Source organism: Diplotaxodon limnothrissa, unplaced genomic scaffold (assembly GCF_057381915.1).
Source record: "Diplotaxodon limnothrissa isolate DT_005_m unplaced genomic scaffold, D_limnothrissa_male_GT1.1 unmapped_scaffold_1, whole genome shotgun sequence".
Classification (NCBI taxonomy): Eukaryota; Metazoa; Chordata; class Actinopteri; order Cichliformes; family Cichlidae; genus Diplotaxodon; species Diplotaxodon limnothrissa.
The window spans coordinates 1,915,167-1,925,955 of record NW_028188555.1 but is presented as its reverse complement, the minus strand read 5'-3'; the positions used below and the strand labels follow the sequence as shown (position 1 = coordinate 1,925,955).

Here is a 10,789-nt window from a genome sequence, read left to right as displayed (position 1 = left end):
GAAGCAGAGCTGCAGTCTTACACACCTCTCTGCAGCTTCTCTTGCCCCCAAAATCCAATCTCCTTAGATTGGAGATCTATGGCATATATTTAGGGCTGGATCGCATCACCCTGAATCCTCCCTTAGTTATGCTGCAATAGATGTAGGCTGCTGGGGGATTCCCATGATGCATTCAGTATTTCCTTTTCAGCCACCTTTCTCACCCAACATGTGTTAATAGACCTCTCTGCAGTGAATCACACTTTTTATTAATCTCTGTCTCTCTTCCACAGCATGTCTTTATCCTGTCTTCCTTCTCTCACCCCAACCGGTCGCAGCAGATGGCCCCGCCCCTCCCTGAACCTGGTTCTGCCGGAGGTTTCTTCCTGTTAAAAGGGAGTTTTTCCTTCCCACTGTTGCCAAAGTGCTTGCTCATAGGGGGTCATATGATTGTTGGGTTTTTTTCTCTAAATGTGTTATTTTAGGGTCTACCTTACATTATAAAGTGCCTTGAGGCGACGGTTGTTATGGGGCTATATAAATAAAACTGAATTGAATTGAATTGACATTTCAGATGCTTCCCACACTGTGGCACAGTTGAAGGTTCACGAGAGTTATACAACTTCATCATGTTGACGTGACACAACCGAGTAGGACGTCTACGATCTGGGGTTTGAATAATGTAGTTGGTCTTGCTGAGCTTTTTCTCTACAACATAAGGACCAGAGAATTTAACAGAAACGTAGCTACTAGATGTCTGGGATTCTGGAGAGAAAGGCTTAAAGCGAGTCAGGGTTTGGGAAGCTGCGTCTGGCTTGACCTGGGCACCCGGAGGTGTTTTAAGTAGAGCTTGTTCTTCAGTTCAATCTGGAGAGAAAGGATAAGCAGAGGCTCCAGGGGGAGCTAGAGAGTCTTGAAAAGGGACCTCAGTCAGGTTTTTCTTTCTGATCATATATAGACTGTTTAAAATCTTGACCATTTGACAAAAAACTTGCATTCCACTGTAGGATTAATATGGTTATAAAAATTAACCACCACATTATCCCTCTTGACTTGCATAACTACTTAGTTCACCCCTTATGTCCTCCCAAATGATGTTCTTCATATCTAAACTATGACATGAATCCTCTCAGTCTTGGACTTCACATCTGATGTTCCATGTATTACTTTCACAATGAATGTCACCATCATCTTCTTCTCTTCCTCTAGTTTCCTTTCACCCATTTCCATTACTCTTTCTATCACTTGTTTCTCCCCTAACCTGGGTTTCCTAATCTGTCTCTCTTGCTCAACCATTTTACATACCTCTACAAATGTCGCTTTCTTTTTTCATATTGACATTTAAGGGCACTCCTTGCTCCTTTACTTCCATTAGTTCTCCTTTCCCCTACTCTTATAGTATTTTTCACGTTAACTTTGCACACACCCAAAAGTTTTCTTGCTTTTTCCACCTGCACTTCTATGTTACAACCAATCAGTAGATTTCCATTTCTGAGTATCTTAGCATATGTGATTTCTCCAACTTGCAGACCTGTACAGGCCTTCGACCGACTCTCCTGCTAATCTCACTCACTAAATCCACTAAGGTAGGTCCTCCTTGGGCTCTCACACTCTGGGGCCTCTGGATGTCTGGGGCCTGGATCTCCTCCATGCCTGCTTCATGCCCTGGGGGACGGGGCTATGGCTTGCTACATCCTCTAGCAGACCATTACATGTGGAAACCATTTGAATACAAGCGCGCTGATCCACACAGGTGTGCACACGGATGTTCACTGCTCGTAGACTTAAATTACACCTTTCTTGGCTGCTACTTCAAAGCACATTGTGCGCTGTCTGTCCTGTGTGCTGCACAACAACATTGAATTTTTAGTATTTACTGCTGTTTACACTTAGCTAGATTAATGCGATGGTGTTGTGTTTAGTATGTTGCTTTGTTTTTTTTGTTTTTTTTTTTGCTTGTTTTCTATTCTTCTCCTCTCAACAGGTGATCCAGGAGATTTTTTTTTCTCTCTCCCTTTCCTATCCCTCACTCATGTCTGTCCCGTCTGTAACATCTGAAAATAAAATATAATAAATAATAAAAACAAAGGTCGATCAAATGGACCAATACGGCAATGCCACGATGATCCATTTGGCAAAGTAAACCCATTGGGTATCCTTGTTGGTCTTCAGACAACAATTCTGATGGCTAAAGGACCAAATGGGACAGGCAAAAAAAAAAAAAAAAATCCACTAAGGTACTCCTGAAATCCAAACACACACTAACTCCAACAACCACACCATACATGTTGAAAGCACACAGCTCTCCAAACCTCCACTCCTCAACCTCATGTGTCTCTCCCCCCTTTCCCCCATAACCTGTTTTCTCTCCCCTTTATAGAGAAGGGCTCAAATCATCACCAGTCAACTACTCCCTTTACTCAACTCCAAATAGCTGCCAACTGGACTAGAGAAGAATCTCCACTCTCACATGGGTGTGGTCCACATCTCACACAAGTAAGAGATTTACTCAATTATTCCACCACGCCACATTCTGCAACATGTAAACCTGAATTCTGTGTAACAGCCGAGAAGTATGAAGTGGAAGAACACAATGCTCCTTTTACCATCAGATCATACGAGTATTGAATTTAGACTTCAACTGTGACACGTGAGTAAATGCGCTTTTGTTTTCTTGTAATACAATATTGTGTAATGAAAGATTCAGATTTAATTTAAGACACTTCTGATCTTTCTGAAGAAGAAAAAACAACTAAATAAAAGTGGTTTGAGGTGTAATAAATCTATCTTTATTGAGGTCATCTGCGATAATAACACCCCGATTAATTAACACTTTACACCAGCAAAATAGCAAGTAAGAGTGGTAATGCTGGGCAACAAAGCAACAACGAAAGTCAAAGAGGGACCTGGGAGCATACAGTCTAGAACAGGGGTCGGCAACCTGCGGTTCCAGAGCCGCATGCAGCTCTTTAGTCCTTATACAAGTATTTAACTGAAGTGTATTTTATTTGTGTTAGTTCTTTTAAAAATTGTAATTCTAAATTGAAAGATTATTGCGATCTTGAAATATAAAAATAAAATTATATTTTATTATTTTTCGTCACTCAAAATAAGCGTCACACTTGTGGAAGCCGGTATACCTGCCGTGCATTTATCGAGACTTTCAACTCCAGGTAGGCCAAGTATGGAGAAATGTGAAAAAAGAAAAATATCAGAAGAAAATAGAACATTTAATGATGCCTGGGCAGATTCATTTGCATTTACTTCTGAGGAGGGCAGCCTACCAGTATGCCTAATATGTGGATTGCCGATCTTCGGATCCAGATACGTATGTGACGTTGTACGTGAGCAGCTGTTCTCCACCATGAACTATGTTAAAAACAAACACCGCTCACGCCTCACAGACGAGAGCTTACAGTCCTCCGTAAAGATGGAAGTGACTTTGTACAGCCCCGATTTGCAGGTGCTGTTTGCAGAGGTTCAGGAGCAGAAGCAATTTTTTAGTAGCATAGTGCTTTTTAAAAAAAAAATTAAAATTCAGATCAAGGCTACTTCTTTGTTCATTGTATGTAGTTTCACTTCCCCTGTCACGTCATTAGTCAGTCAGCCGTTTCCCCATGTGTCCTCTCTTCCCGTGATCACCTCCTGTGTACATTTGTGTCCACTATATGTTTTTGTCAGGTCGTCTGTTATCTCCCCCATAGTCACAGACAAACTGTTTCCTAGTTTTCTTAGTTTTTCTAGGGTCCATGTTTTTCACGTGCCATCATCCAAATAAAAGATTGCTTTTTGTTAAAACCTGCTAATCCTCTTCAAACTCTGCTTCTAGGTCCGTTCAACAAAACACACTGGCGTACCTTGCTGTGATGTGATAGTTCAGCTTTTTAATTCACTGAAAAGAGACCTTAGACTGGGTGTCTTTCTTTTTTGTTATAATTTTTTAAAAGTTCGAAATGTATTCCTTACATACATAAAATTAAATTTTCTCTATAGCACTTCATGGATTTAACAAGCAACACACTATAGTTGTTTATACAAAGCATAAAGAAAAAAAAAACAATTTATAGAGTGTTATCTTCATGTTAGATGTCAACACAGTATTTGCGGCCCCCAGTGTTTTCTTTTCCGTGGAAACCAAATCCAGTGACTCTGTGGGTGTTCAAAGTTGCTGACCCCTGGTCTAGAATAATTATAAAAAGACAGAATAAATAAATAAAAAAAAGTAGAAGTGGGAACAGTCTTTATATAATCTTTATTAGTAATTTAGTCCCGATTTGTCTCTAATATTTCTGCATAAGATCTATTGTTTTATTCTGGCTCTTTACAATTTTTTTGTTATATTGCGCATTAAAATAAATCATTATGATAGTCCTACTTTGTCAGGCTATATTTCCCTAAGAGGACCTTCACATAAAAGGCAAGAACAGCAATGCTGCACCCCAAACCCAGGAAGTATCTCACACAGCACGCAGGATTGAAAAGCCCTATTGATAATGTGCAAAAACTACAACATTACATTACATGCTGTACTCCAGTGTGACTTTCACATCAAGACAGGGACACAGATAAACACAAATCCTGTATAAAACGTACAAATATGAGAAATATGAACATTATAAAAAGAAAATCAACACTGAGCACAGCACAGCAATTAAGTGTAAAATGCTTTAATGTATTCACAGCCATAAAGTAGAGCCAAAATTATAACCCAGGCTGTTTATGAAAAGGTGACACTATTCGGTTTTTAGCAGGTATGAGAGACTGAAGAAGGGTTAACTAGAGTTTTGAGGGTTTGACCTCAAAAAATTGAACTAACAGGAAGAGAAAATAAAAAACGGAGGTTTTCATGTGACTGGAAGTACAAGGCTGTGCTTTCTATGTGGTCATTATGTTTAGAAACAGGAAGTGTAATGTGATTCACACTGAAAGACTGAAGAGGAGGGGTGCTATGTGATCACCAGATTTTTTTTTTATTACTTAATGAACTAAAACGAAAAGACACACGTTACAGTGGATGTTTTGCTTTTTGAGAGGGCCAGTTTGGTGATCACATCTTCTAAGATAAAAAGTGCTGTGAGGCGACTGTTGTTGTGATTTGGCGCTATATAAATAAAATTGAATTGAATTGAATTTCCTATATAATTCATGAGCTCTTTCAATGGTTTCATCTCTCTATACAATCAAAAATAGTAAAACACTGTTAGACTAGCCTGTGAGGATTTAGCATACACACACAAATGATAGCTGATAGCATCACACGGTTGCTGAAGATTTGTCTGCTCCACACAAAGAATGACAATCTCCTGTTCCAGTACATCTCACAGCTGCTCTAAAGGACTGAGGTCCTGGATTTGGAGACCTGCGGATTTAAACAGTTTAAAGTCAGCGCTGCAGATATTTACAGATATTACTGGATATATGTGGATGTAGACTCTTGGAGTCAATTCATATAATTCTTTTAATAGGAAGAGCCACATAAAAGGCATATATTAAGTCAGAAGAAAAACGTTACCACTTTTTCTTCAAGCAGGAGTGCGATGAGAGCAGCTACTAAAGCAAAAACTGTCAGTCCTGCTATTGTAGCTATTACAATCACTGAGGTGGAATCTGTGAGAAAAGCAGGAACAATGTTACAATGGACAACGCTAATACATCAATTATAGATCACAGGGAAATGTAGGCCTATTGAAGTCATTGTTATTAGATGCAAATTCACTCAGATATCATCACTTTATAAATCTGTGACTTTGAAAGAGTTTCTCACCATTATAATCAGCAGTAGCAGCAGCAAACACCTGCTGGACCTCAGGAATCGTCACCATCACCTCTCTGTGAGGAGCAGAGAGCACTCGTGCTGCACATCCCACCTGTGTGCTGTGTTTACATGAACCTGAGAGCACAGCTGTAGTGGTGACAGTGAATGTAGCGTTGGTGTTGGACACACTGACAGTGTTGTACTGTGAGAAGCTGAGGTCTTGTTGTGAGACACTGAGTGTTACAGTGGGAGCAGGTCGACCAGTGGCTGAACAGGAAACAACCCACTCTTCAGTAGAGTTTGACTCTCTGACATCAACAACAGGTTCATGCAGCTCTGTGAAGGATCAGGAGATATTGCAAAGACTACATTGTCAAGAAGAAACCAGCTTCTGACGCATTTCATAGTAGCTTTATTTGATTGAGTCTAATCTGCTTGAAGAAAGTAAAAGTTCTTACCATAGACTTGGAGGCAGGTTCTACCAGTGAAGGAGCCTTCAGGGTGAGTGATAAACAGACAGTGATAGCATCCTTTATCCTGCTCCGTCACATTCCTGATGACTATGGAGCAGTTCTGTAGTCCAGTGTATTTAAACTTGACTTTATTGTTAAAGCCATCATTCACTCTCTGACCATAGTACTTGCTGTAGGTGGCAACATTTGTCTCCACATCACGTGAGATTTTCTGCCATGTGACCTGAAGGACGTCTTTAGTGTCCAAGAGCTGACAGCTGAATTCAGCATCTTCTCCCACTGCTGCCAGCACAGTCTGCTGTGTTTGGATCACTGCTGTTAGAGCTGCATGGAGAAAATAAATGAACGGTTAGATGTGAGAATGAGGAAATATTAGTCAGTGAAAGAAGCAGCTTTTCTTAGCTTATCTTTTTATCCTTATCCTGACATGAAGTCAAACATTAACATGATAAAAAAAAAACAATCAGCATCAAAGAGAAACACTGGTTACTGTTTCCTACCTTTTGGAAGGACTCCACAGACAAAAAGTAGATAGACAAGCACACAATATGTCATTGCTGTTATAAAGTGTCAAAGTTTGAGATGAACCCGAGAGCTCTGTGGATATAAAAAGATGTCAGGTTTGTATTGAATAAATATATGCATGTACTACACAGAATTCTGTGCAGACATACAACACAATGACTGGCGAGTTTTAAAAACACAACTTCAATTAAAGAAGATACTTCTGTTTTCATGGTTTTCTTTCTGCTTTTTCTCAGGGCTTCTGTAAAAAAAAAGTTAAGTATGAAGTTTCAAATTACAACGGCCACAAAAAAGTGGAAGTGAAAACGTTGCTATTTGCATTTCTCGCATTCCTCATCTGAATCAGATCCTCAAGACAAGATTACAAATAACAACACCTCCGCTTCGCTGGAATCCTTATTTCAGTGTCTCTGCGAAGTTAAGATCTGGATGGCCTCAAATTTCTCGTGATCATCTTTGGACCAAGCTGCAATTCTAGTACCCCGGATCTTGACCTGCGCAGTTTAGCACCTTTTGTTAAACTGCATGCAAAAAATTTGGGGGTTATACGAGATAGTAAGTTTACCTTTGAGAAACAAATTGACTCTGTTGTACAGTCGTCCTTTTTTAAAATTGAGGCTCTTATCCAAGGTGAAATCCTTTTTATCTTTTAAAAACCTAGAACGAGCAATTCACGCTTTTATCTTATCTCAACTGGACTACTGTAATTCTCTATATGTAGGTGTTAGCCAGTCTTGTCTAGCACGGCTCCAGCTGGTCCAGAATGCTGCAGCTCGTCTCCTGACACGTTCAAAGAGACACGAGCATATTTCCCCAGTGCTCGCCTCACTTCACTGGCTCCCAGGCTGCTTTAGAATTAAATACAACATTTTGTTGTTGACTTACAAAGCACTGAACGGTCCGGCTCCAGAACATCTGTCTGACTTACTGCAGCCATATATACCCCCTAGAGATCTAAGATCAAGTGATCTCTCGCTCTTGGCCACTTTTAAGTCGAGGCTGGTCCACAGAGGTTACTGGGAATTTGTGTTTGTGGCACCGAAAATGTGGAATGATTTACCTCTCCACATTAGAAAGGGCCCGACCATCAGTCTTTTCAAATCCCATCTTAAAACACATTTATTCTCACTGGTTTTCGACACCGCATGAGAGTTACCTGTCTGTCCACCTAATCATCTTTTATCAGGTATTTGTTATTTATGTTATTTGTTACTGTGTAATTTTTTTTTCCTTCTTTGTACAGGTCAACATTTTGTTGTTATTATATGTGCTATATAAATAAAGTAAAGTAAAAGTAAAACCTCAGTAAATAAGTTTTTAACAGGAATGCATGAAAAAAATTCAAATAAAGTATTCATCCCATCAGGTATGAACTGGTTTTATCTGAACTGCACACACTCTGACTCTCAAATGACAAACCTGGTTTTAAAGCCTGAGAAGATGAAATGTATTAATGTAAATCAAAATGCCATTTTTAATTAAGGGAGAGATTAATGGACAGTGTCCGTGTCAATGAATGCCATCGGTGGTTTGTCAGAGATAATATTCTCATTTTGTAACTCTGTCACAGCGCATTACCTTCATTAGATAGTTGGAGGATCGAGGGTCTGCAGAATGACACGCAGATTGTAAAATCTTCTGTGTATCTTGTTTCATCCCTGGGGAGACGCCACAGTTTCATTCCTTCATTAACGCTCAGCTTGTAGTTTTTATCACTCTAATGCATAAGAGTCCTCTGATTGCAGCACATGTATGTAGATGAAACATGTTGCTTTCACTATATTAAAGGAGAGGAAATGTTCAAGTCTGAAGTCACAAAAATCTGCTGTTCCAGTTCCTCCTGTAAGATGGACTAATATCACTAAATTATCCATTTAGCCCTACGACAGACTGGCGAACTGTCCAGGGTGTACCCTGCCTCTCGCCCTATGACAGCTGGGATAGGCTCCAGCGCCCCCCGTGACCCTGAAAATGATAAGCGGAAGCGAACGGATGGATGGATGGATATCCATTTATGACTGTTACATGCTGTTGTTGTGTGGCCATTGCCTTGAAATACGTGAAATATCCATCCATCCATCCATCTTCATCCGCTTTATCCGAGGCCGGGTCACGGGGCCAGCAGCCTAAGCAGAGAGGCCCAGACCTCCCTCTCCCCAGCCACCTCCTCCAGCTTATCCGGGGGAATACCAAGGCGTTCCCAGGCCAGCCGAGAGATATAATCTCTCCAGCGTGTCCTGGGTCTGCCCCGGGGCCTCCTCCCGGTGGGACATGCCTGGAACACCTCACCCAGGAGGCGCCCAGGAGGCATCCTTGTCAGATGCCTGAACCACCTCACCTGATTCCTTTCGATGTGGAGCAGCAGCTGCTCTACTCTGAGCCCCTCCCGGATGGCCGAACTTCTCACCCTATCTCTAAGGGAGAGGCCAGCCACCCTTCGGAGGAAGCTCATTTCCGCCGCTTGTATCTGCGATCTCGTTCTTTCGGTCACTACCCACAGCTCGTGGCCATAGGTGAGGGTAGGGACGTAGATCGACCGGTAAATTGAGAGCTTCGCTTTTACACTCAGCTCCCTCTTCACCACGACGGACCGGTGCAGCGTCCGCATTACTGCAGCTGCAGCCCCAATCCGTCTGTCGATCTCCGGCTCCCTTCTCCCATCACTCGTGAACAAGACCCCGAGATACTTGAACTCCTCCACTTGGGGCAGGAACTCATCCCCGACCCGGAGTGGGCACTCCACCCTTTTCCGGCTGAGAACCATGGCCTCAGATTTGGAGGTGCTGATCCTCATTCCCGCTGCTTCACACTCGGCTGCGAACCGTTCCAGTGCGAGCTGGAGGCCCTCACCCGATGAAGCCAACAGAACCACATCATCCGCAAAAAGCAGATGACGTGAAATATATTATTATTATATTAATGAAATAATTATGTATTTTAAATACAGTTGGAAAATGCTTCAAACATTGATAAGAAGAATCCACACAATAAAACAAACAAACAAACAAACATGTCCCAACAAGCAATTTAAGACAGGACAGCTTTACTGTCAGTGTGCGAGGACAAAGTTACAGCAAACATCCTTCCTGGAATGAGGCATGTGATTAGCAAAATATGAAAAGACATTATTTATCATCCAACAAAAGGTTTAAGATTTAACATTGGATCTCTAACTCTTTCTCTCTCTCTCTCTCTCTCTCTCACACACACACACACACACACACACACACACACACACACACACACTAACAAATCAGCTAAAAACATTAAGCTTGGTGATTTTCATGTGACCATCATGAGGCTTATGCGCAAGTTCACTAAGGAAGCTCTGTAGTCACACGTCTGTCTGCTTCCCAGGTGTTTGGCAGCTAATGTAAGTTTTACATCACTTCCACTTTCCCATGCTTGTCAAGCTGGTTGTGACATCACGGGTCTAGTCCAATCAGCACTCAGCCCTCCTTCTTTAGGCCAATCAGCCTTCACTCCATGTACTTAAAATCTCACTGCGCATCTGTGATTCTTCTTTTCAGATGCCTTCGTACAACCCGCCTCCTCCCCATCGCCACCACCTTTCACTCATCTCTGTCAGGCGCCATTCAAGCCTCCATCTTCATCTCCACCACCAGCATCTATACTCTGGGGGTCCTTCCCTAATCGCTATCACAGCTGTGATTGTGTTCTGCTGCGCTGGACCATCGGAGTCTAACCACCAATGCATGAACTAGACGCGTGGTTTCTCTCTCTCTGTCTTTAGCTGTTGGTCACATTTATTTGCAAGTCAGCTGTAGGTTGATGATCCTAAACTATTTCAGCCGTCACACGCTGATGTTGAACTCCACCCGCTGCATCATATCTGCACCTAAATGGCAACTTGAAACAATACTTAAATCTTCATTTCATACATGTAAAGTGACACAATGCATCATTAATGATATATCAGCATCAATGATAACTGAATAATAATAATAACCTGTCGGTAAACTATTAACATAATCACATCAGTGGTTTATAACACAAAGATGTTTTTAATCTCCAGTCACATCAACAATACATTTGT

At 41.4% G+C, this 10,789-nt stretch overlaps 1 protein-coding gene across 1 annotated transcript; it reads right to left on the bottom strand.

Moving 5' to 3' along the window:
* Positions 1 to 5,308: 5,308 nt before the first annotated feature.
* On the bottom strand, positions 5,309 to 6,762 carry LOC146607085 (OX-2 membrane glycoprotein-like). Its single transcript, XM_085349098.1, has 5 exons — positions 6,708 to 6,762; positions 6,193 to 6,531; positions 5,744 to 6,070; positions 5,492 to 5,586; positions 5,309 to 5,338 (listed from the first exon to the last, which is right to left on the bottom strand). The coding sequence occupies exons 1-5, from the start codon at positions 6,760 to 6,762 to the stop codon at positions 5,309 to 5,311; spliced, it is 846 nt and encodes a 281-aa protein (XP_085205224.1).
* Positions 6,763 to 10,789: the final 4,027 nt, after the last annotated feature.

What these genes read in the sequence shown, in the direction of transcription:
- LOC146607085 (XM_085349098.1), bottom strand. Translation starts at nt 6,762, where the DNA reads ATGACATATTGTGTGCTTGTCTATCTACTTTTTGTCTGTGGAGTCCTT. An exon ending in AACCTGCCTCCAAGTCTATG is followed by an intron (nt 6,071 to 6,192) that starts GTAAGAACTTTT and finishes GATCCTTCACAG; the next exon opens with AGCTGCATGAACCTGTTGTT. An exon ending in TGCTACTGCTGATTATAATG is followed by an intron (nt 5,587 to 5,743) that starts GTGAGAAACTCT and finishes CTTTTCTCACAG; the next exon opens with ATTCCACCTCAGTGATTGTA.